The sequence below is a fragment of the Chrysemys picta genome, chromosome 8 (genome assembly GCF_011386835.1).
Source record: "Chrysemys picta bellii isolate R12L10 chromosome 8, ASM1138683v2, whole genome shotgun sequence".
Taxonomy (NCBI): domain Eukaryota; kingdom Metazoa; phylum Chordata; order Testudines; family Emydidae; genus Chrysemys; species Chrysemys picta.
In genome coordinates this window covers 34,792,916-34,819,927 of record NC_088798.1, presented here as the reverse complement: position 1 = coordinate 34,819,927, position 27,012 = coordinate 34,792,916, and the positions used below count along the sequence as shown (strand labels likewise).

Below are 27,012 nucleotides of genomic sequence, written 5' to 3'. Positions count from 1 at the left end.
CCTACTGCACCTCAAGAATCAAGGGCTTGCGCCCGCCTCAATTAGAGTCCACTTAGCCGCTATTTCGGCTTTCCATCCGGGAGAGTTGGGGAGTGTCAGTGTTCTCCAACCCCACAGTGGCCCGATTCCTCAAGGGGCTGGAAAGGGTGTTCCCCTACTCGCGCCCGCCTGTCCCGGCGTGGAGTCTGAACCTAGTCCTAACAAGACTCATGAGTCCTCCCTTTGAGCCCCTAGCCACTTGCTCCCTCACGCACCTCTCGTGGAAGGTGGCGTTTCTCGTGGCCATCACGTCGGCCAGAAGGGTATCGGAATTGAGGGCCCTCTCTTCGGAACCACCCTATACAGTGTTCCATAAAGATAAGGTGCAACTGAGGCACCCACCAAATTCCTCCCAAAGGTGGTATCACAGTTTCACATGGGGCAGGACATTTGCCTACCAGTGTTTTTTCCTAAACCCCATACAGACCCTCACCAACGCAGCCTACATACCCTGGATGTCCGAAGGGCGTTGGCATTTTACCTGGAACGGACCAGGTCGTTCCGCAGAACACCCCAGCTGTTCATTGTGATTGCGGAACGTATGAAAGGCTTGCCTATCTCGACACAGCGCTTGTTGGCATGGATTGTGCATTGTATACGCACCTGTTATGAGCTCGCCAATGTTCCGGCCCTGGAGATCCGGGCCCACTCGACTAGAGCCCAAGGTCCTCTACGGCCTTCTTGGCACAGGTCCCTATCCAGGAGATCTGCAAGGCAGCCACCTGGTCATCCATACATACGTTCACAGCCCACTACGCGATCCATCATCAGACCAGAGAGGACGCAATGGTCGGTCGGGCTGTGTTACAGTCAGTTGTATCTTGACTCCTACCCACCTCCAATGGTAAGCTTGGGAATCACCTAATGTGTAATGGACGTGAACAATCACTTGAAGAAGAAAGAACGGTTACTTACCTTCTGTAACTGTTGTTCTTCGAGATGTTGTTCACGTCCATTACACTTCCCACCCTCCTTCCCCTCTGTCAGAGTCTCCGGCAAGAAGGAACCGGAGGGGTCGGGTCGGCAGGGATATATATACCCTGGAGCGGGGCACCGCTCTGGCGGGAAGGAGGGGGCCCTGCCGGCCCGACGGGAGCCGCTAAGGGGAAAAGTTTCCGACGTCCGTGCACGCGGCGCGCGTACACCTAATGTGTAATGGACGTGAACAACACATCTCGAAGAACAACAGTTACAGAAGGTAAGTAACCGTTCTTTTCCCCTGGTACAGCTCTTGTTCCAGCTCAGGTGGTAGCTAGGGGATTCTTCATGATGACTCTTACCATTCCTTTGTTCTGTTCCACCCCTTTATATCTTTTGTGTAAGATGGGAATCCTTTGTCTGGGTTCCCACCCCCTCCTTAATGGAAAGACACCAGGTTAAAGATGGATTCCAGTTCAGGTGACATGATCACATGTCACTGCAAGACTTCATTGTCCACTTGCCAGCACACACGTATACAGGAAGACTTACAGGTAAACACAGCCATCTGCAGACAATTGTCCTGGTTAATGGGAGTCAAGATTCCAAACCACCATTAATGGCCCACACTTTGCATAATTGCAATAGGCCCTCAGAGTTATATTTTATATTTCTAGTTTCAGATACAAGAGTGGTACATTTATACGTATAGGATGATCACACTTAGTAGATTATAAGCTTTGTAATGATACCTTACAAGAGACCTTTTGTATGAAGCATATTCCAGTTACATTATTGTCACTCATTAGCATATTTCTATAAAACCATATAGACTGCAATGTTACACTTCCATTCGAAGGATCCAAGCTGTTTGTGGAAAAAACAGACTCCCCCCTCCATACACTAAGACTCAAGCCATGTGTTCTCTGGGGATTTATACACTTGACAGAAAAGGAAATACAGCAAATCTGACATCACAAAGATCCTGATCTGCTCAGTTCCCTCCATCCCAGAGACGCTATGAACCCCAGTGGAAAAGGCAACGAATACGAAAATGAAGACTGACAGAGCCCCAAACCTCAACTTCACAACCAAATTTGATGCATTGGTTGAGGCCCTGAGCTACCCAATTGCTTGCTGCAAAACTTGGATCATCTACATCCTTTCGGAAACCACCTTGTTCTTTTTTGACAAAACTGTAAACGTATAACAGACAAGTGGGCACTAGAGATCATCTCCAATGGTTATTCAATCCACTTTTCTTTCCTTCCCCATCCCCCTTCTCAGCGACCCTTCCCACGAGCACCTTTTACATCAGGAGATCAAGCATCTCCTAAACCTGGGTGCTATAGAACCAGTTCCCAATCAACACAGAGGAAAGGGTTTCTATTCCAAATACTTCCTGATACTGAAAAAGAATGGTGGATGGAGATCTATTCTGGATCTGAGATCATTCAACAGCTATGTAAAGACACAAGGATTCAAGTTGGTTGTTAGCAGCAATAATTCCGTCGCTGGACCACGAAGGCTTGTTCTCAGCCCTTGACCTACAAAATGCTTATTTTCCTATCATGATCCAAACATTCCACAGGAGTTTTCTAAAAGTCGTCATTTTCAATACAAGGTACTTCCATTTGGACTATCATCCACAGCCAGAGTGTTCTTGAAGGTCCTGTTTGTGGTAGCAGCACATCTTTGCAAACTAGGAATTATATTTCCATATCTCGATGACTGTCTACTCAAGGCACTATTCTTCGACGCCCTGTCAGCCACGCTAAAAACTATTGATGTATTCATACAGCTGGGACTGCTTCTAAATGTTCAAAAATTGACCAGTGACAATACATCTAGAATTCATAGGCGCTTATCTAAATGCAGTAAAGGCCAATGTCTTCCTCCCCTTACACAGGTTCAGTACCTTAACTAACTTAATCTACACAATCCAGGCCAGCTCCCAGACCTCAGCCAGAAATTGACTTCAGCTACTGGGACACATGGCAGCGAGCACCTTTGTAATAAGTCATACAAGACTCAACATGTGTCGCCTTCAAGCATGGCTCAAAATGGTTTATGCACCAAATATGGACAGATTGAGCAAACTGCTGTTGATGTCCTTGACAGTCAAAAATTCTCTTGAATACTGGAAAGATCTGCAGAAAGTCTGTGCCAGTGGTTCCCTTCAATCAGCCACCTTCGACTTTCATACTGACAACAGATGCATCTCTGGTGCGCTGGGGAGTTCATCAAGACAACCCTGTGGTTCAAGGCAAATTGTCCCCCTTCGAATTCCCACTGCATAGCAACCTGCTAGAGCTCAGAGTGGTAAGGAATGCCTGTTCATATTTCCTATAGCTAAAGGCAAACACAAAGGTTGTGATAGACAACATAGCATGTATATTTTACATAAATCTCTAGGGAGAGGAGCAAGATCATCTTCCTTTTGTGCCAAGGCAATGAAACTATGAAATTGGTGTATTCAGCACAGCATCAACTTAGCAGCAGCCTACCTTTCAGGCATACAGAACACCACAGCAGGAATTTTTCTCAGGGACACAGAACGGGAAGTAGACCATGCTATTCTCCACAGCATATTTCCCCATTGGGGAGTCCCAGAAATAGACTTATCTGCCACAGCTAAAAACAGGAAATGCTCTCAGTTCTGCTCCAGAGCCAGATTGGATCATCATTCTCTTGGAGACACCTTTCTCTTTCACTGGAACACAGGTCTCCTTTGTGCCTTTCCTTCAATTCTTCTAATATCAAAGGTCAAGCTCAAGATAAGAAAAGAGAGAGCAATGGTTATTCTCATAATTCCCACAGGCCAACACAAACATAGTTCCCATACTTTACTCTGTTAGCGATCTGCTTGCCAATCACTCTTTAGCCCCTTCCTCATCTCCTTTGTCAAGATGCTGGACAGATCCATCACCCCAACTTGCAGGTTCTTCCACTCATGGAATGGCTCCTTGATGGTTTGAAAGCATAGAGTGTTTTGTTCAGAGGATGTGAAAGAGGTGCTATTATATAGCAGAAAAATGACTTGTCACATGTAGATTCAAAAGTGGAAAAGATTCCAATTCTGGTGTTACTCAAAATATGTTACCTCCACATCCTCTCCCCTCTCACTGGTGCTAGACTACGTCCTAGATCTAAAAATATCCAGATGATCTCTAAATTCAGTACAGTTGCTTCTTGCAGCCGTACCGGCCTTCCATCATAAGAGAGACTGCTACTCCATATTTGCTCATCCTATTATGAAAAGATTCCTCAAGGGTATGGGTAACCTCTTCCCACAATGGGATCTTAACTTTCTCCTCAAGTGCCTCACAAGGCCTCCTCTTGAACCCGTGGCCGCATGCTCGCTTACACATCTATGAATGAAAATGGCATTCTTAGTAGCCATCATTTTGGCTCAAATTATCAGAGAAATAGGGGTTCAACAGCACACCCCTGTTTAAAATTTTTTATCAGAGATATAGTTACATCGTGACCACACCTCAAATTCCTCCCAAAAATATCTTCCACCTTCACATAAACTAACCTATACACCTCCCTGCCTCCTTCCCCAAGCCACTCTGGGATAAGAGAGAGGCAATATTACACATCCTTGATATCAGGGGAGCATTGGTGTTCTATCTGGATAGAACTAAGCCTTTCAGAAAATCTCCTAGACTAATCCTTTCTATTTCGGAGAAATCTAAAGGATCCTCAATTGCTAAACAAAGACTCTCTAAATGGATATCAGACTGCATTACTTGTTATCGTACTCCCAATCTCCAACCTCCACCTGGAGTTCAAATTCATTCCACGAGACGTTTCCACTTCCATAGCTTTCATCAAAAACATTCCCAAACAAAGAAGAAAGGTTTATTCACCTTGTGTAGTAACTATGATTCTCCGGGATGGGTGCTCCACTAACCAGCCTCCCCTCTACTTCGGAGTTCTTACCAATGAGCTCTGCAGTAGAGAAGGAATTGAGAACAGTTTGCCCATGCAGCGCTAGATAGCCTCTAGGCAGAGCATGAGATGGAGAGAGTGCATGTGTAGGCCAAACACACGGCTACCTAAAATCTCCGATCTGAGGTGCAGGGACATGGATACATCTACAGTGGAGCACTGATAGGGGGACACACCTCAAAGAACCACAATTACTGCACAAGATGAGTAACCCTTTCATGCTGCATCTGATCAATTCCAGAATTTCAGGTAGTGGTGTAGGCATAAATGGATAGAACGCTACTGATTTGGAGGGAAATTGGAAAACCGAAAGGGGAAAAATGGGAGACACAGGTAGCCCGGCCATCTGATTAACAGAACCACAGCTATTGGTTCTGAAGTTGTTTTGAAGATCAAAGAAGTGGTTGATGGCACCCAATAAAGCTTTCCAGCCATAGTTCCTCATCTCATATGTTCCCATCCTCCCAATAGTTTAACATGTTGACACTCTGAATGACTTATCTCCCAGAAAGAAAGAATGATGGTGATGGGGAGAAGGAGGAACTGGGGATGTGCACGCAGCCCCTCAAATGAGGATGGAGGGAATGAGAGACCCTGGCACGTGGGGAAGAATTGGGGATGGAGTAGGGAAAGTTGCGGGGAGTTCCAGAAATAAAGTGCAATGAGAGATGCACAGGGAACTAGGGAGGAGAACTGCAAGGAGCCCCTGGGTGTGTGCAATAAGCTCAGCCTACACAATCTATAAAGGGCTTCTCTATACAAATGCTTAATTTGCAGCAAGCTGGGGTGTAAGTCCTACCCTATGCTAGTGTGCAATGCACTAAATGTCTGTGTGGAGCCTACTGCCGTACTAAAAAAATGCTGTAGTGCGCTTTGATTTACCCCACTTTGAAATGGGAGTAGATTGAATGGCATCACTTAGCGGGCACTTAGTACATGGCAGTCTAGTGTGGGGTAGAGTTACACCCTAGCTGGCCGCAAACTGTATTCATATAGACAAGCCAGAAGTATGGGACCTCCTGGTAAGTACTCCGAAATGAGGAAATGCCAAAGATAAGGTTAGGCGCATAACTGTAACCAATGCCCTATTGAATATACAACTAAAGTAATCTCTAATTACATAATTGTATTCTGTTTCTCAGATGCAATTAATTACACAGTTTCTTTGACCTTATGGGGAAATGTGCACGTTATGTGATTTTTTTTTTTTTAAATGACTCATAACTTGAGCAAATCAAAACTTTTTTTTCTCGAACAAGGTTAATTTCTGTTCCCAGTAAGGGCTTTTCCGTGCCAGACTTCCTTTCAACCCTTAAATATTTCAGCTGTTGGTCTGTTCAAAAGTGATTAGCGACTTTTTTATAATAATAGAAAGTATATCCCTCTTTACACTTCAACCTCCTTCTGCTCAAAAGCAGTTAATTGTTTGCTTCTTTCTACCCCAAAAAATCACTTTGGGACAGAGGCAAGGGCCTCAAACCAGAAATGGGATCTTGCCTCATGAGTCCTTAACTCAGGGCAGGTCTTCACTACCCGCTGGATCGATGGGTAGAGATTGATCTATCGGGGATTGCTTTATCGCGTCTCGTCTAGACGCAGAGAAATCGATCCCCGAACATGCGAGAGGTGGAAGCGGAGTTGACGGGGGAGCGGCAGCGGTGGAGTCGACTTGCCGCTGTCCTCACGGCCAAGTAAGTCGACCTAAGATACGCTGACTGAAGTTGCGTATCTTAGGACGAGCGCGCGCACACACACACAGCTAAGTATGACTCTGTAGAGATGGTTTGGGTTGCAGAATGGGAAGTTCCTGGGGAAACTGTCTGCAAGACAGAAGTAGAAACTTGATTGGCTGAGACCACAAACTTATAATGGCAACTGTTGTGAAACCTTAACGACAGCAAGCTATGACCCGTGTGCTAGTATACTGACAGCAGAATAACACCTCCTGTGTCACAATCTTTCAGCTGACGGGAGTTTTTGTTGGGTAGCAGCAATATTATGTTGGCCTTGGTTGAGAGATATCTTACCCATTCACTCTTATGGTGATAGTAAAGCAATAACTACATTTTTAAAATTGAAAAATAGACTTCTGTAGGATCAGAAGTTTCAAAATCCTGAAATATCTCCGATATTAAATTAATCACCGAGGATCTCCTTTGAAATGCCACACCGACAGTAGACATCACAGGTTGCCTTAAACAACAAAATTCAGAGTTAAACTTGTGGCAGTGTTAACATATTTTCCCTATGCTGTTAATTTCCGGTGGCTTCCTCTGTGCATGATTTCTGTTTCCTGTTTAGGGAGCTAAATGCATGTTGTTGATTTGGTTAAGGTTTGTCTACACATGGACAGGAATACCTATTGCACTTAAAATTCATGCCTCACATTAATCTGAATTAACTTTCAAGTGTAGATGTTCCCCTACTTGTTGTATGGTGTACAGAAACATACTTGTGCATTAGGAATCAACTAGTTTACCTTTATGCTTCTATCCATCCAAGCATCTTAAAGTGTCTTCTATAGTTATTAAACTTTTCAAAACCCTATGATGTCAAATATAACTATCCTTAGACATACCAGTAGGAGTTGCTGTGATTGCTTGTCTAATACGAATATCTCCTAGGACTTAACTAAAGAGCAATGGTAACTTTTTGATTTCGCCATATATTATGCTGATCTATAACAATATTAAAGAACATTAAGAAATATTTTCAATGTTTGACTTCAACTGACCATGACCTCTGGCAGATTAGACAGTAATGCAATAGAGTTTTGTCAGTCAGTGTGGCTGGTGATGGAAAATACAAAAATGAGGATGGGCTAATCTTGGACATCTTCCAAAACCTGCAGATGCCTGGGTTAGACAGTTTCAGCACAGTTCATTGTTGTACGATCATTTTGCTTAGTCTGCAATGCTCATTGGTGAGTCTCATAGTCTGGATCCAGTGCAGATCAGAATGCTGATTGTTTCTTACTAAACAGTATGGGAGTTGACTGAGTTGGCATGAATGAGACTTCAGAATAAAGTTGTCTTTAAATAGATCTGTTTTGTTTTGATGCTGTATATCCTCTGTTAACATTTGGGGTATACCAGTGAGCAGAGGTAATAGGCCTTGTGGTAACTTTGAATCTGTCATGTACAACTTCATATTAAACTGAAATCTTCATTAAAAGCTTTGGGTCTGAATAGTTTGGAAGTTGGTACCTAGTTTATAATTTAGTGTGTGCTTTCTATAATAGTGCATATGGATGATAGTCCAAAGTGATATTGCTAAAGAGCTCTGCAGAAAATCCATAAACAGAAACTGTTAAATTGATTCTAATATTTGATCTCCTGCCCAGATTTAAAGAACAATGTAGGAAATGTGGCAGCTAACATAACTTTTTCTTTGCTTTTAAACAAAGCTTAATGTGATCTTAATTTTAATCTCTGCATTTTAACACTTCTTGGAACATACAACTTTTCATAAAACGTTTGGGCCTGGTGAAAGGCCCCGGGAAACAAAACAATACCTGACCCCACTGATACCACAGTGCTTTTCCCAACTGTATGTAATGTAATTGAAACTGACTTGGCAGGAAGTTGTGTTGAAGCTGACAAGCTTGATTATAGAACTTTATTTTGTTTTGGATGAGCAGAATCCATAGTTGCAAGGCCATTATCGCTAGCTAATCTTTATTAGACAAAAGCTTGCCTTTGAGAAGTGTGTCCAAAATTTGAAAATCGGGTAACTTGTGGTATTCTGACACTGATGAAGATGAATGAGTAGCCATAAAGCAATGGGAGACTGGAATTCCTGGTGTCTTTGGAACTGAAGGCTAAACTATGTGCTGACTAAGTTTTAGTAATATTCTTATATGCTTTTCAGCCATTTATCTTGTATTGCATTCTGAACTAAAGACTTGCTGAAAACTTTGGCGAAAAGACTGGCTGGCAATATTGATCATTTTTTAGCCTGATTTGTGATTGATGCATTTATTCTGATTCTCCACCCCCATTCCCCTTCTCCACACCTAGTCCGAAAATGACATTTCTTATGGCTGTATTTTAATTTTAGGATGGTTTTGTTTTCTACTAGAGAGAGGCAGATGTTGAATTCAAACCAAAGTTTATCTGTCATAGGCAAGCTACTGAACTCTTTAATGTCTGAAAAGCCATTTTCTTAGCTTTGTGAGAACACCTTTAGACTTTACTTGCAAAAAACAAAAACCCAAAACAAAAGAGAACGGCCACATCTCTGTAGCTGGGTTTTGGGGTTGGATTTTACACACACACACACACCCCCTCCCACTCCCTCCCTTCCCCAGTCCAGGCTCCTTGCATCCTTTGGAAAATGTCTGGTTTTGTGTTGCTGATACAACTTTAAAAAACAATGAGGCGTGATAGTGAAGGAAGCAGTCCCAGATTCACAGCCCTATCTTTTCATTTAGGAGATCAAGAGGGCCAATGTTTGTTGCAGGAGGTCTCCAAGAAAACTCTCATCTCCTACACAAACCAGCTTAACCTCTGCAATAGTTCAATTGTGCAGAAGTTCAGAGTAGTCGATCACAGTCCTCATTCTAGAAACCTAGGTGTTCTTTTAGGTATCGCAGCCTAGAACAATGACGGAGGGCTTGAACTCGATGCAATATTCATTGATGGAGGAAATTCTCATTTGTCTTCATATAGATAAGAACAACAAGGAGTCTGGTGGCACCTTAAAGACTAACAGATTTATTTGGGCATATATATGTATCATGACCCCCTGATACATATAGATAAGGTAAATTGGATGGTGGGGGAGAGAAGGAGGAAGGAAAATTGAAAGCAAATATGATCACGTGACTTCTTGAAAGTGGAGTGAGATTGAGTCAGCAATAAAACTTTTTGGTTTTACATTGTCTTGGGTATTGTCTTCTCATTGAAAACTGTATTTTTTCTCATCTAATGTGATAATTGAACTAGATAGGGCAGCTTGGTAATAGAAATTCTATTTTTATTAACCTGGCATATTGCACTTTTGTTTCTTTCCCCAGTACTATATATTTTCCCCAAATGGACAATAACACAAGAGACTTCCTATCATGGATAAATTAAAATTGCTGACTGCAGTTCACCCGTAGTTCATGATGGCATTTTTCTGTCAGCATTACTTTCATCACAGACCTTTTTGTCTTTTCCTGCCACTGGAAACAATAAATGTTTTTCAAATATTTTTGTAAACAAAATAGTGCAGTATCATAATGCAAACAGATGGCAGTTTGAGCCACTGAACAGAGCTTTTTTACTTATGTTGTTAGATGAGCCTAATTTTGGACCTAGACAAATTTCTCCTTTTTAGAGAGACTTAAGTAGAAAGTGTGTTCATACTCCAACGTATTAAAGTGTAGACTTTAATATGTATTTGAAACTTGAGTTTGGCACCAGTTGTACTTTAACTGTCTGTAATTTTTGGCTTGAGAAATATTCTGTTTTTACAGATGTTACTTTTAATGCATAAATGGAATGTGGTTTTATAGACTCTCTAATTCTTCAGGCTTCAAATTGCTTTAGAATGAGTTGCATGTTAATAATGCAGTACTCTCTTGGGATTGTTTGGATACTGCTGTGATCCAATTTTAGTTTCAGTATACGTCAGTATTGCACTGCCATCTATTTTTTTCCTGCTGCTCCTTTTCTATAACTGCCCCCAACCTCAAATAGTAGTTAATAGTCTAGTGAAGACCCACTAAATGGACGGCAGAGCGCTCTCCGGTTGACCCCGGTACTCCACCTCTCTGAGAAGAGTAAGGGAGGTCGACCGGAGTGCGTCTCCCGTTGACAGAGCACAGAGTAGACACCGGGGTAAGTTGACCTAAGCTACGTTAGTCACATAGCTGGAGTAGCGTAACTTAGGTCGACTTATCCTGGTAGTGACGACAAGCCCATAGACTGAGGCCTGAAGGGACTACTGTGATTATCTAGTCTGACCTCCTGTATAACACAGGCCAAAGAATTTTGCCAAGCAGTTCTTCACCAGAAGTTATGGGTTTGATTCAAGCTAGAGCATATCTTTATTTTTAGAAAGATGCTCCATTTGCTCCAATGGTTAATTATTAACATTTTTAAAATGTTCACCTTATTTCTAGTCTGAATTTGTCTACCTTAAGCTTCCAGGTATTAGATTTTGTTATGCCTTTGTTTCCTCCCCCAACCCCCTACCCCGCTTTTTTTAATCCTCTGTTGTGAGAAATCTTCATGTAGATATTTGTCGACTAAGATCAAACCGACACTTAACCTTCTCTTGGATAAACTAAATAGATTGAGCTTCTTTAGACTCTCACTGTCAGGAAGGTTTTCCAGACCCAGGTAAGTTTGTGAGGTTTCAGATTTTAGGGGTTATTTTTTCTAATACAAAAGGAAGATCTGAAGTTGTGGTGAAGCTATATGTAATTCACTTAACCCGAAACATAAAACATTGAAATTCTTAAAAATAGATTCAGAGTATGACCATCACTTGATCAAATGCAGTGCAGTTTCTCAGTCAGAAAGGTCATCAGGTATACCATCTATATGGGATTTGCTCAGTTGGGATGTGGAACCTGAAGCAAAGAGCTATCTATGTGTTTGAGCTGAAAACCTCTTTATCCTGATGTTGGTACTGAAGACTTACCATGCCCTTTTATAAAAGGCTATGATTTCTCCTGTAGCCACTATGTGACAGAAAATTGATCCATCCCAATAGTTACACCACACTGACCCACCACCAACATGTTGGTATTTTAACCCAGAGCAACCTTTTACAGCAAGGCCAAAACTGTTCAGATGTTCTGAAACTACCATTTAGGTAACATTATATTGATTTCTGTTACTGTGATCACAAACATCACAGTAACAGTCATCATCCCTTTTTGCTCTACAGGGAAGTGAATCAGCTTGTATTAGATCCTCTTTTTATAAGCTAGTCTTTCATGAATCTGACAGCTTTTTTTACCACAGCTTACAAAGCAGCACTCGAGTGCACGTGAAACTTAAACTCTGTGCACCAAAGCCATTTCCGTAATGGAACGGAAGAGTCTGTGGTTCAACCTGTACCATGCATACAAAAATACCTACAAAAAACTGCATAGCAAGAGAACTATGCTTTGAAAAAGCACGTATGCCATTTCATAGCCCTGCTTGTTAGTTACTAGTTTTTCTGGACTAAGCACCATAGGATGCTGAAAACCTTTTGGTTGACACTTAGACTAAAAGCTAGCTAATCTTAATGTGCTCTCTTGCACTAAATAACTTGCTATTATGCTTTTGGTTGATGCCATATTTCAAATATATTTTAAAAAATGAATATTGTTTCATTAGACATTATTCATATTTTATCCTGAATTCCTTCAAATAGAGGTGGATGAAATCAGTTCCCTAATACCGTGTTAAGGAAACAAGAGGGACATGGTTTAGGCCTGTTTTTTTTTCCTTGAGTATGAGGACCTCCATCTTAGCGTCCCTAGCCTTTTAGTGATTTGGTTGGAATTCTTTTTGGGAAATTAATTTTTTAATCTTGTAGATAACAATAAAGCAAAAAAACTACTGGCAAATACCGATACACAAAGTAACTTTTGTTAGCTTAGAACTTATTAGTGAAGTTGAACTTTCAGTGCAACCTTAACCACTGCAGGGAACACAACCCAAAAGACTTGAATGTCACTGTGAGACTGGACTTACAGAAATCAAGGATAGTTTTCTAATTTCTTTGACCCAATTTTTAAAAATCTCTTTCAGAAAATGAAGGCTGTCTGCATCATGTTGTTCATGAACGTTTAGGGGAACTGCTGCGTGTCCTAAAGGCAGTGATTAATAAACATCAGACTCTCAATTCAGTTGACATTCTTAGTGCTGCAGGAACAGTCATCGCAAAGGTGAAAGGTAAGGAAATATCACCTCTCAAATTCAGGAAAAATGGGGAACTAGTAATTTATAACACCAGGGTCTGTTATTTCAGTATATTAGCTATGAAAGAAATAAAACTTTATAACCTAGATTGCATATATGCAAAAGGAAAATAGCCGTATACAAATTATTTTAAACTTCTGAGAAGTCCAGTACATTTTATAGTCTGTCTCTTCCCCCAACACTCTCCGAAGTCAGGTGTATTATTAAATAAGCTTGCTCTTCCATTTTTAATAAAGAAAACATTGAATTACAGTACTACAGGAAGCAAACTAATAATACCTAGTGCTTTGAAAGCTCTCTTTATATCAATCTTTGTTTAACTGTACATGTATGTAATTGAGATTAACACTAATATATTTGTCAGCACGTGAGATTTACCTTCCTGAATAGGCTTACTATGATCTTCCAGCGACTGTCTCTTTAATATTATCAGATTTCAATTGGTTCATAATATAAATGTATAGAGAAGATATGAAATCATATTCCGATTGAATAAACTTCCAGATCAGTAATACAAAACTGTAATGCTCGCTAGGCCTTGCTTTTGTAGTCCCCAAACTGGAGGACGAAATGAATGTGCTAAAGTTGTCCATAAATGACAAAATATCAGAGCTGAGGATGTTGGCACATGCTGCTCTGGGCACTTGCTGCTGCCGTTCTCCAGCTGGCTCCAGACCCAGCCCAGACAGGAAGAGATCACTAGGGTGACCTGCATAATCATTCTAGCTCATGCTGCACTGTCAGTGTTTTCTACTCTTAACCTTTGACAGACCTTCCAGTAGTCCCAGGTTTTACAGGACTGCCCACAAAAGTTCCTGTCCCGTTTGAAGGGCTGGATGGCCTCGGATCCCCATTCTGGGCATTGAGACCTGGCCCTGGCAAATGGGTGCAGTGACACTCGGATTTGGGCTGGCCCCTTGACGGGGGACAGCCAGTCCAAATTTGAGTTAGCAGCACTATGACTCCATGCACCAGGATCCAGGGAGCGATGCCCAGAGTGAGAAGCTGAGCCCAGCTATCCATGAGGGACAGGAGTCACTGCTATGGGTACTAGTGGCTTGTGTCCCTCACGGATGGCTGTGGGCAGGCTTGCTCTGCAACTCTTTCTCTCCCCACCCTCCAGGCTTGCCACCCCCTGGGGGCAAGACTTGTTCCACTTTAGCCACTAGAAATCTTGGGAGGTATGCTTGGATACAACTTTCTGTCTAGTCCTGGGATCATCCTGTCCCCCAGGATGCTACTGTGGAGCTAGCTAGGGCTGCCGTCACTAGGCCCTGCCTACATGACATGGAGAATGCTCTGAGGTGTAGGTAAAAATCCCACCTGCTTTTCTTCCTCTCTCAAGAGCCAAGTGGAGATTCTCTGTGTTGACATCTTGTGTTTCTTTATATAACTTTTTCCTTGCTCTAGGTATTTTCTCTTGTTCTCTACTTACAATCTTTTGTAGTGATGCCCAACATATTATTTCTTCCCCTCCCCCTGGTATAGATACTTGCTGCTATGTCAGTTAAGAATGCTGTTTCGTTTATCTGTATCCTTCTCATACATGGAGGTAAAGCTTTTTATGGTTATTTTCTTCTTGCCAAGTAGCTCCTCCTGCTTGTGCTTTAGAAGTACTGCAGACACTAGAACCCTAGTCTTCTGTCTCTTCATGGGGCAAGCATGTAGGGCCCGCCCTGAGATGAAGGTTCCTGTGAAGTCATAACTCCACTGGTTCTGTACTTGCTGTCAGCACTGTGGGAGCAAATAACCTGAATTTCCAATATAAAAAGCAAGCAGAAGAGTAAGCTTTAAAAACACTCACCTCGTCCCCTGTCTCAAAAATCTTTTTTATTTTATTTTATTGGTAATCATAGCATGGGTACAAACTCCATTTGACTTTCTTTGCAGGTCATCTTTAAAGCCCTGGCTTAGTCCATGTAATTAGTACACTCACGTCAGAAATAGGCTTGATAACTAATGTTCAGTTTAGTGCTAATTAAACAGTACATATGCTAATTAAACAGAACATATGCTGTTAGTTCATTTGGAAACTAAATGGGCAGTTTTAACAGCATTTGAGAGTAATAGAGCTACTACACAATGTTTTAGTGAAACACAATTGTATATTGTGTAATAGTAGTGCTGCAGATTTGTCATGCTATTTTTTTTATAAAAATAGCAGAGTAGTCGTGCTAAACTTAGTAAAAGTCATGTTTTAGGGGGAAATGGTGTGTAAAGTCAGAGTTATGAAAACAACTATACCCCTTTTAAATACAATAAATATAAATCCCATCGCCTCCTCACTCCACTGAGGGGGGCACTGACCACCTGCAGCATCCTCCTCCACCCTCGCACCACAACCCTAATCCCAACTTGGTCAAACCGAAGTGTAATGCCTGGTGTGGGAAGCCTTGTCCAGCCCCCAGAGGACAGGAGCCACCTCTGCAAGCTGAGTGCAGGGTTGTTTATTTTCTCTCCATCCCTCCTCACTGGGCTGGTGACCTACCTTGAACCTTCCTGTTTCCCACCATTTGGGAAACTCTGCTTTATTAAAACCACAGACAGAAAAGTCCTCGTCAAACAGAAAAATTACAGTATCCATGATGCTTTTACCCCCATGACAAACCAGCACCTTAATAATGAGTTATATGAAAGTATATTACTATCAACATGCTTTAAATAAAAAGGGCAGAGTCTAACAGGGCAGTTGCATCAGCCAGTTGTTTTTTCAGCAGGTGAGCCCAGCTAGGTCCAATAGCATGGCTATAGCTTTTTATGTACACATGAAGAATTGGCATGCAGCCATAGCTCGTTTAGAGAATTTAAGGTCAGGTCTATACTGTGAACTTATATCGGTATAACTGTGTCATTCCAGGGTGTGAAAAATCCTTGAGCGATGTGGTGATACCAACCTAACCCCTGTGTAGACAGTGCTATGTCAATGGGAGAGCTTCTTCTGTTAACACAGCTATCACCTCTCGGGGAGGTGGATTAACTATGCTAACAGGAAAAGCTCTCCTATTGGCGCCGTAGCATCTTCACTAAAGCGCCACAGCAGCACAGTTGCACCAGTGCATTGTATGTTAAGACAAGCCCTAAGTAGGGACTTGGCTGATGGAATGAGAGACCTTTACACAGGGAAAATGGGTGTGGTGCACAGTGATTTTGCTGTTATAGTGTGTAACAGTCTTTGCCTTAAGCTGGAAAGGAACCAAAGTTCTAGCATGTTTCTAGTTTGAATGCATCACACTTCTTCAAGAGCTGTTTCAGACGAGATTAAAAACTCAAGGTTCTGATTATTTTGGGGGATTTAAAATTTAATGGAACTTTTTGCACATTTTGGGGGGGATCTGCTTTGGTGACTTGATTAAATTCTAATGTGTAGCTACTTTCTTCCTAACTAGATTTCCCTCTTCCTTTTAATAAAATATTGTATTCGTCACTTGCTGGCTATCAAAAGACTTCAATGAAAAATGTTTTAATGTTGGTCTTAGTCATTCACTGTTCTCCTCATGTGCCTGGGGATTTAAATGAGAGTCATTATGTGAACAGTGCTCTTTCAAATAGTGCTTGCAATTTTATTCCTCCCTGCCCCTCCCCCCCCGAAGAATTTGCACTTGTATAAAAATGATCTCACTTTGCCTAAAGTATAATATTTGCTGAATGCAAAGTCCCTTTGTCATGCTCAGCTCTTTTGAGCCACTTTGCCAGATTGCTGGAGGGCTGAGGGACCTCCTTGAGACTGCTTTTCCCACCAGTGTTCCAGGATCCACTTTCTGCAACTCCATTGTGAAGGGGCAGGAATCCGCCCTATGGAAAAATTTGCTAGAAGTTAAAAGCATGAAAGTTATAGACTTTTACAGAAAGTCTTTAAATCCATAGGTTATCTTTCTTTATTATTTACTTTCATTGGGTTCGGAATCACACTGCAGTACTCTCTAGCACAGATATCATTTTCTGTTATGTTCTGTGGAATGGCTCAAACCCACCTGCATCACTTACTATTAAATTCTGTAGGAGTCTTCCACAAGAGTGGTATTAAGGTGGGTACTTATCCTGAGGCAGCTGGCGTATCACTCCTCACGCCCTCTCCAGAGGCCAAGTGCAGAACTACAATTATCACTGCCTCAGTTTCCCCAATGAGACATGTATGTAGTGAAGTGTGCCCCTTCAGTGTAATTTTTTCATCCAAAGGCCAATCAGACATGCAAGCAAGCCTTCACCCCAGCATCCTTAGTGGGGGGGCAGAGTTAATCTTAATCTTAGTCCCATCTAAATCCACTCATCTTCCCCCATCCAGACTCCTTATCATTAAGGTGCTCTCAACCCAGCCCCCTTCCCTCCCTAGAGGAACTCTTACCATCACCTGGGGAAGGATTCCTTCTCAGGACTCTCTCAGAGCTCAAACCACTAGAGCTCTTCTCCAAAGTGGCATGTAGTTCCTCTATGATCTGGACAACCTGCTGCTGTTTAGTAAGGTCCTTCTCCTTAGGGATTTGGCACTCTTAGTGTGCTCCCCTTTCAGAACCTCTCTGGTTTAGGAGTAGTTTCCTAGGTCCCCTTTACTGGTGAGCTCCCTAAATAGCTTCTCTGAGAATTCCTTCTCTGCTGGAGTTTCCTTCCTGTCTTTTGGAACTCTGTCTGAAGCCTCATAACTCTTTATTGGACCTTGTGGCTGTTCCTTAGCTAATTAATTGCTGCCCAGCCAAGTAGGCAATTAACTACTTGTAGGTGGATCTGGGTTGGCTTGTTCTCCTTAGCAGAGCCTATCACAGGTAGACTGGGAGCCTGGCCCCCTCAGGAGCCAGCTATTCTGTGACAGGCATGTTTACAACATGCATGCTTTGTATACAGCATGTGCTTTGTGCCAACTGTTGAAGCAGAAGGTGATTTTAGAGGAAGTAGGCACCTATCTTAATCTGAGCTCTCAACCACAGGAGTCTTTGCACAGCCTGTTCAGTGGTCATGAAGTAGATGGACTCTCCTCTCCCACATCCCAACTTCTTAATTCCTTGCTGTGTCTCACCACCAGTGTCCATCTCCATGGTTGCTCTAATCTAAACTAGTTCGGGAAGTTAAGGATGAGAGTTTTCAGACTGCTGGCTCAGACATCCAGCAGGCTGTCCCATGGTCAGAAAAGCAGAGTAGGGCAGGCCAAATGTCTATATCAGCTTCTCTTGACATTGCAACTGCAGGAGTGGATCCTTTCACTTGTTGGGGGAGGCTGCCTCTTGAGCCACTTTCCCAAACAGACTGCAGAGGACCAGACACCTGAGAAGTGTCTTCAGTGCTGAAGCCCTTTTTATGAAGAATTTTCCCACTTGGGATAAAATTTTAAAGTACATAAGCAATCCTGAATTTAAGCCTCTGATCAAACAATGCAATGCATAGAACTGTTCAAATATTTCCAATTTGCCTCCCCCGTTGAAATAATTGGACAACTTGCAAACATGTCCTTTAGTTAGTCTGATGCAAACAAGTTTTAAATTTGGAGCCAAATTCACTGCACTGACTGCTGTGGAACTGCTTCCTTATCCACAAGTGAATTTGAGCCTTAGTTCTTCATACTAGCTTAAAAAAAAAAAAAAAAAAGAAATCTTATTGCAAAGTTCTGGTGAGAGTTTCATTTGTAGCTGATGTCTAGAAAGGCATGGATTGCAGCTGTTGCACAGCCAATGTATGTTTGCTTATACACATGGCAAAGAGGTACTGGGAGATTATTGGTAGAATTCGAAAGATAAAATCAGCCCTAAAATGGTGGTATAGAATTGTTCACAATTGAATAATTTTAAGATTAATAGCAAAAGAATAAGCTCTAGCAGCAACTTCTGCTCTTTTTAAACAGGATACTTTGTCTCAGTTAAATCATGTTAATAATAGAAATATGTCAGCATCTCAACTAATTAAATATATGAATATGGAAGTTCAGTTTACTTTTAGTTAAGTGGTTTTTCCTATGTCAGTCAATATACCAAGATAAAAACTGCCATGATTAACTGCAATATAAGATTAGACCTTCCATTAGCTACATTGTGCTTTTGCCCTAAGGACCTCTAGCAAATGATATTGCAACACTGTTCCATACACATTTGTCCTTAAACATTTATGAAAAATTTTATATTCCTCAAATGCATTTAGTTATGCATTTCAAGGCTGATGTACAGCGTGCAGTGAGCATGTGTTGTGTTAAGAAACAAAGTAAAAAGAGCTCAAATAAGCCAGTACTCATGCATCCATCCTAAATCAAAAGCTTAGGAAAAAATTGTTTTCCATCCGCTACTAAAAGTAACAAACTGGCAGTGGGAAACAGCTACGCTGTGAAATGCCATCATGATAACACAAGCATGATATGTCTCTCTGTAGACATATACTGTTATGTTGACAATTGTCAGCCAGTCACAATTAATCCTAGTGTTCCCTAATTAACATGTACTAAGGCAGGTGCAGACAAGTCCTCTTTTAGATCAGCTAGGAAGCAAATTCCAGTGTTGAGGGCACTCTCATAGGGCTACCATCCGTCCGGGTTTCCCTGGACATGTCCGGCTTTTTTAGCTTTAAATGGCTGTCCGGGGGGGATTTCTAATAAGGTAGAAATGTCCGGGATTTCCCCCTTCCCCTCATGCAGAGTGCGGTGTGGCTTATTGGAAGGCTGTGCCTGATTGAAAGCCGCTCGCAGCCACTGGGGCCTCTAGCAGCCAGAGTCCCTCCTCCCCCACAGAGCAGCACCTTATTTGTTTAGCTGCACGTGGAGCCCGCAGCTCTCCCTCGGCCTGGTGTGGGGGGGCAGGCAAGGGACAGGGAACGGGGGTTTAGATTGGTCAGAGGTCCTGGGGGGGGCTGTCGGGAGAAGGGGGTGTAGAGAACGGTTGGGGCAGTCAGGGGACAGGGAACAGGGAGACTTAGATAGGGGGTGGGGTCCTGGGGGCAGTTAGGGGGGGGGACAGGTAGGGGGATTCTGAGGGGGGCGGGAAGTGGGATGGGCCGGGCGAGGGCGGCACCCCGTGTCCTCTTTTTTGATTGTTGAAATATGGTAACCCTACACTCTCAGAAAATGCCAAGTCCTAGCGCTGAATCTACAAACTGTTGGCTTGAAAATCTCATACAATTACCACTCCTGCTCAGAAGTAAATAGGAAGCTGGTGCCAGAAGATTAGGTCTAAAAGGCTCCCTATGGCTATTACAGTAACTCCTCACTTAACATTGTAGTTATGTTCCTGAAAAATGCAACTTTAAGCGAAACGATGTTAAGCAAATCCAATTGCACCATAAGAATTAATGTAAATGAGGGGGTTAGGTTCCAGGGAAATTTTTTTCACCAGACAAAAAACTTTTTAAACAAACAATTTAATACTGGCACACAGTGGTGATGATTGTGAAGCTTGGTTGAGGTGGAGGAGTCAGAGGGTGGGATATTTCCCTTACTGCTAAATGATGAACTAGCAATTGGCTGAGCCCTCAAGGGTTAACTCTCTCACTCTACAAGGCAGTGGGAATGGAGGAGATAGGTGCATTTCCCCTTTAAGTACACTGCCTTGTTAATTGGATTAGCTTGCTGAGACCGCAACTGCTGCAAGCTCACTCCATCCTGAGCCCTGGTGTGTCCCCCCCTACTCTATGGAAGATGGGGTAAGCGGGTGCAGGGGGGAGGGGGACACCCTGACATTAGCTCCCCTCTTCCTTCCCTCCCCCCCCACACACAGCAAGCAGGAGTCTCGGGGAGCAGCTCCAAGGCAGAGGGCAGGAGCAGCACATGGCAGTGGTGGGAGGGACAGCTGCAATGGCTAGGCAGCTGCTGCACAGGAAACTTAGGGGAGCAGGGAGCTGATGGGGGGCTGCTGGTCCACCCTGGTTCCAAGCCCCCACCAGCTAGCTGCAACAGGCTGCTCTTCCTGCAAGCAGTAGACAAAGCAGGCAGCTGCCAAACGACATTAGAAGGGAGCATTACACAACTTTAAATGAGCATGTTCCCTAATTGATCAGCAACGAAACAACATTAACGGGGACAATTTTAAGTGAGGAGTTACTGTACTACCAACCAGACCAGCAACCACATTGCACATACACTACTAGCTATAGCAGGGGTGGGCAAACTATGGCCTGGGGGCCACATACAGCCCTTCAGACTTTTTAATCTGGTCCTCAAGCTCCCGCCAGGAAGCAGAGTTAAGGGCTTGCCCCGCTCCACGTGTACCGTGGCTCTCAGAAGCAGCAGCATGTTCCCCTTCCAACTCCTATGCGTAGGGGCAGTGTGCAGAGACACTTGGTTGCGCCTCCACGTAGGATCCAGAGGGGGACATGCCGCTGCTTCTGGAAGCTGCTTGAAGTAAGCGCCGCCCAGATCCTGCCTCTGACCCCCTCCCATGCCCCGACCCCCTGCCCCAGCCCTGATCCCCCTCCTGCCCTCTGAACCACTCTGTCCCAGCCCGGTGTACTCTCCTGCACCCCCAACCCTCATCCCCAGCCCCACTCCAGAGCCTGCACTCCCAGCTGGAGTCCTCACCCCCTCTTACACCCAACCCCCAATTTCGTGAGCATTCATGGCCCGCCATACAATTTCCATACCCAGATGTGACCCTCGGGCCAAAAAGTTTGCCCACCCCTGAGCTATAGCCTCTGAGTGGTCTTCAAGTGTAGCCAAGTGTAGCCAAAAGTAGAATGCATAGTGTTGTTGCATCTCTTCTGCTTTAATGTATAACTTGATTGTGTTTTTTTCACTGACTTCAAGAAAGTATAAATTTGCAGAGTGGGGGTTTTAGGCAAGCATAAATTGTAGCCAAGAATCAATTATGGACACAAACTGTATCATTTTACTACCTATGAAAGGAATGGTGACTATAAGCTAGCATTTGGAATTCATGGTGTTTTGATGTTTGTTTTTGTCAATAAAGTCCTACATTCGGAGAAGAGATTAAACTGAAAGTTCATTGAACAGAAGAACTACAAGGCTTCGAGTAATTGAAAAAAATGATTTTACTTTTAGAAGGTGGTTATTTAAAGACCTTGGAATACCAAAGCCAGTCATCCAGTTAAGGAGTTAAAACAAAATTGTATGAACTTGTTGTATAGATAATAATTAACTGAATCATTTGGCAACAGAGGGAGGCTAGGACTGTAGACATCTTGTTGAGAAGAAGGAGTAATGTTGTTAAGTCTGTTCAGTTGGGTATGGTAGAATTAGCCTTTGAAAAGAAGAATATCACACACAAGGTTTCAGTATAGCTATACCAGGAAACCCTCCTAGCATGGACACAGACTGGCAAAAGGACTGTTGCTGGTATAACTGTGTCTGCATTAAGGATCTTGCCAGCCATAGCTATATCGGCAAAAAATCACAACCTAACTGACATAGCTATACTCGCAAAACTTTTAAGTGGAGACCATAGTTTGACTATCTCCTCATTCAAAAGAGCAGATTCAAAGTTTCTCTTGGCTTTAGAAAAGCATGGGTAACTATCTCCAGGAATATCTCTGGAATTCTTATTTCTAAAAATATTCATAATCACAGTGTTCCAAACAGTCTGTTTTGTGTTAGGCATTTTATTTGGATTAAGCTTCTGGTTTCTTTGACTTTGAAGATATAAAATGTGAAATCTGTTTTACAGTGTCCTGATATTGTTAGTCATGCTGACTGTCAGTACTTATCCCTTTTGTTCCTTTAAGAATACAGCTCACCTTTAATATATTACACGTATTGCCTTTCAGGCACTAGATGGCAGGTATGTTATCTTTATAATGTGACTTCAAAAAATTAACATTTTCCCTTGCAAATGCTATTAAGTTGCATGCTCCCTTTGAAACTTGCACTACTATAGATAGATGCCATTTCCAGACAGGGAAATATTACTACAGTCCATTGTTGTCAGTAGCTATTGTGTGCAGTCAGGATGTCCTGGGGAAAGAGTGTGCTTGTTTAAAGTTGATGTTAAGTACATCAGGAATGCACTAGTAAGAGACATGAAGAAAGCTGTCTAAATCCAACTTTATTGGTAGGCATTTTGGGGAATCTTATTAGATGAGAGGTGGGAGTCTTGAAACTTCTTTTGTCATATAATTTTTGTTACCCCACTTAATGTGATGGAATCTGAAAGGGAAAGTTTTCTCCATCACTGAAAAAGAAGGCCTAACCAGATGAGCATGAGTCTTCCTGGAACAGGAAAGCTGATTCTTAGTGCAGACAGCCTTTCTTGAGGGTGAGGTTGCATGTTAAATGTTTCACTAGTACAGTGAGAGAAGCACTGCTTCTCTGAAGATATTTTGGTTAAGGATTTATTAAATATTTTCATGGTAAGTCCTTTGTGTTTGTATTTGTGTTTCAAATAGGCAGGATTTTGTGCTTGCATTTTAATGTTTTTTCCAATCATGGATGGCTGGTAATTCATAAATCCTTTAGTTAAATGTTGTTGCTTAATGATTAAGTTTGGAAGACTTTATTTATAGACTTCGATTATTTCTGCAAAGTTGAGGGTTTTCAAAACGTTTTCTTCTATTGATTTTTACAAATCCACTCAAAACTTGTAATCTAACGTTTGCTCTGTGGAACTTTATAGCGTGTATTTCTTTTTCTTCAGAAGTACCAGAGGCATTATTTTCATGTTAATCACACAATATAAAATGGAAAAGGAGAGAGAAACCTTGATCTTAACAGGGAACAATGACTAGAGTAGTAACTGCTGGTATTTTTGTCATGTGATTACTATTAAACTATTGTTGCCATTTCATTACAGTATGTTCTTCATATGCCAAAGAATTGTTATACAGCACAGGACTGCTTAATGTCAGGCTCGCTTGCTATAAAACCACTTTTAAAAAATATTTTGGCAAATCAGTTGGCATGCTGAGTACATGCAAGGAAGGAGGAATGAATTTGTGTTAATTTGCTAGTGAAAACGTTTCCTTTCACAAAGGAAGTCTGAGAAGATCTGATTTACTTACTGTATTTTCTTTGTTTTGGTGACCCATTAGGGTTTAAGCATCTGGCAGGAAGCCTTGATATAGTTTAGACTGAAGCCTTAAAAAGCATAAGCTTATTAGGAAAATTCTGTACAATGAATTACATTTTCACTTAATGTTGGAGTTACTGATTCTAGAAATAGATACAGTGAGTTTATTTCCATATTTCAATTTTTGTATGTTTGAAGCGCTACAAATAGGTTGAATTATTTGCGTTGGGTTAATATTGTCATGAATGTTGCAAAAGGGGTGTGTGTGTGTGTGTGTGTGTGTGTGTGTGTGTGTGTGTGTGTGTGTGTGTGTAAACTTTATGGCATCTGGGTAAACCAGAATTTCACATTGTCCAATTAAGCCTTCAGGAATAGATATTAATCTAAATTCCATTGGCTCGGGCAAGTCATTAAGATTGTCTACCCGAGGTCCACCCCGGGTTCAGGGCAGAGTATTTTGGAGAGAACCAGAAAGAAAACTGCTCTTTGCCTCCTTGCTGAGGGTTTAATTTGGGAGTAGGATAGAAAAAATCCTGCTTTTTCCCCCTCGTGTGTCTGCCACCACTTGCTTTTGATTACACCTGTAAGAAGTTCACTTCTACCCCCAGGGTATTGACACAAGCTACCAAAATAAATTATTTTTCCCTTCTCATTATTGTTTGTGTTACAGTAGCACCTTGAGGCTCTAGTAAGGGTCAGTTGCTCTAATACTACAGTGTTAAACACTAAGATAGAGTGAAGAGTGACCTTATCCTTTTCCTATTTTGAAATCACATGTGATGGTGGTAGAGAAAGAATTGCTCTATTCTCCACTGCCCCCAACTTGCACAGTGGAACAGAACAACTGTTACTAAGCTGGGTCATCAGATTGCAGGACTAATACAAATGAAGGTTTCTGCCAAGGAAACAACCTATGGCATTTCCCTGGACATCTCCTCTAGATACAGGATTTCTGTTTTCAGATATGAAATAGGAATATATTTGTATGGAGCCCTTTTGTTTTGGTAAACTGTTTTTGGACTTCCTTGACCAGCCTGGAAGATAGAGAAGCAGTTTCCTATATCAATATTTAAATAATTTATGAGCTGTGTGTTGCCACTGCCTTGTAGGTGACTGAATCACTCCTGTGAGTGGCCATCCTTCCTCCTTTGCTCCCACTTCCTCTCTCCTCCCCCTTCCCCAAAGAGCATCCACACAGACCTTAACTGGGAATAGGGAAATGTAGGGAATTGAGTGATGGTAACCTTATTCCCAGTTTGGAAGTTTTCTGGGTTATTGTGCTTCTCTGTTTGCCCTGAACCTGAGTTACATTTATTAGTTTGCTCCAAATGTTTTATAAACAATTCTAGAAATATACTTTCATGAAGTTTAGGGTTACCTTACTCTATAGATGTTTTCCACAAGATTGTTGTATGAATTTTCCTGTATGATTTATAAAAATGAAAAAAAATTCTTATTTGGATTCTGTTTGTTTCCTAAGCTGTGAACTTCAAAGAAGTGAATGAAGAAAACAAGAGAGAACTCTTCAGTGAAATATTTTCATCTATTGACACATTGGCGTTCACCTTTGGAAACGTGTAAGTGGTATAGGTTGGAATTTAAAAGGAATATTACTGAACAGAATTAATACAGACTAGTAGTAAATATTCATTTTGTCATCTAGATAAAGTTTGGTTGAGACATGAACTTAAGTAAACCACACCTTGAGCAGTCTTGGGATTTTGTTGCTCTTGTAGATAGCTTATAAACTTGTTAGTTTGAATATGCTAAAAGAAAATAGATTATTTTTTGAACGTACTGTTTTGCAGAGCTTTTAAAAAATAGATAGATGGATTCTTTAATATGCACCTAACTTTCTGTTTGGAGGGACTTGTAGAAATTCTGTTCAAAAGTAACAAACAAATGAAACAGTTTTTTTCTGTTTTTGTGGCAGGGTTTCAGACTTCCTTATGGGAGATGTAGACAATGGTTCGTCACTGGGACTTCCTGTATCTCGTAGAAGTCGGGTAGGCTGAACGCATTCTTTTGGGAGTATGGAATCATATTTGTAAAGGAAATTTTCATAGTCTTTTCATCTTAATTTGAATGTCCTTGTGTCTGGATTAATTTGTTTGATTTTCTGAAAGATTAAACCAGTTAAAATGTAAGTGCCATTTTATAGTGTCATTAAGTCTTCCTTGTATAAAATATTTTCATGTTTTTAATACCAGTGATGTTTCACTTTTGCCAGTCTTGTTTAGATTATTTCATGTTTAAAATAAGTTTATCCAGCAGAGCAATTACATTGCTTGATTCCAGTAAAGTGTTAATTTTTTTAAGTTTGTTCTGGTTGTTAAAAGTAAGCATTTTGGACCTAGAAACTGTCGGAGAAAAACACAGTTCTCACTTTTTGTTTGGGTACAGCAAGTCAGATGCTTTATTTCTCTCACAAAACAGAGCCCAAGTTTAATTATCTATGAATAAATATATAAAATATAATACATTATCAGTGCTGTGCAGGCTGGAAAAAAACAAAAACTTGGTAAGCCATGCCTGGTGTATATTGTATGCAAGAAAATATAGTTAAGAATCAGTATGTATGATGATCCAGACTGTTAGAATATCAAGAACGAAAGCTGAAATTCAAGCTCAGATCTTGGAGTGCATGATTTTAGGTGCTGTCTATGCTACTAGAAAGCATCTTTAAGATATAGTTCTGTAGCATTGTTATGGTCAAGTCTTGTTATGTTAAGTTTTCTTTCCTGTACTGTTAAACATTTTTTTAAAAAACTTTTAGAGATCTATGGTTATAGCAAGGCTAATACACTGTTCTCCATGGCCTTGTCTATACTAGAGAAAGTGGGGTTGGTTGGTTTGTTTAATTTCAGAAGCCCTCATGTAGACAGGCTTCCAGCAACTGTAACAGTTTTCAGCATTATGCAGTTTAGACTTGTTCCCAACAGAGTTAGATGAGACAGCCAGTGGGCCATCTACATAAATGGGCTCCCAAAGTTAACACTTGTTCATCTGCAACAGTGGGGAAAACTTTTCAAAAATGTTGCTAGTGTTTAATCAGGGACTTGGAGAAAAGTGTGTTAATTCTGGGTTCAAAAGTAATTATTACTTATTTTTCTGTCCGTGCAGGCAAGGAAAGTACTTTTATAACATACTGCCTCAGCAGTTTTACACAAATTTGCTTAACCATGGTTTCTTTGGAAGTGCATAGGGCATCCTAAAGAGTAAATCATGAATGTCATGTAGCTAAATGATTAGGAGAATGAGAAAATATG

The 27,012-nt window shown here is 41.6% G+C and overlaps 1 protein-coding gene across 9 annotated transcripts in view; it reads left to right on the top strand.

Moving 5' to 3' along the window:
• ARHGAP29 (Rho GTPase activating protein 29) overlaps window positions 1-27,012 on the top strand; it is a 90,205-nt gene that overhangs the window by 40,545 nt on the left and 22,648 nt on the right. For 4 of the 9 annotated variants that reach the window (XM_005307550.5, XM_005307549.5, XM_065554255.1 and 1 more), the window contains 3 exons: window positions 12,651-12,794; window positions 25,224-25,320; window positions 25,677-25,749. In XM_005307550.5, the coding sequence (XP_005307607.2) occupies window positions 12,651-12,794; window positions 25,224-25,320; window positions 25,677-25,749 (314 nt within the window). Of the gene's footprint in view, window positions 1-12,650; window positions 12,795-22,931; window positions 23,088-25,223; window positions 25,321-25,676; window positions 25,750-27,012 lie in introns of those variants that run through there. The other 5 variants (XM_042840597.2, XM_065554257.1, XM_065554256.1 and 2 more) reach the window with 3 other exon arrangements.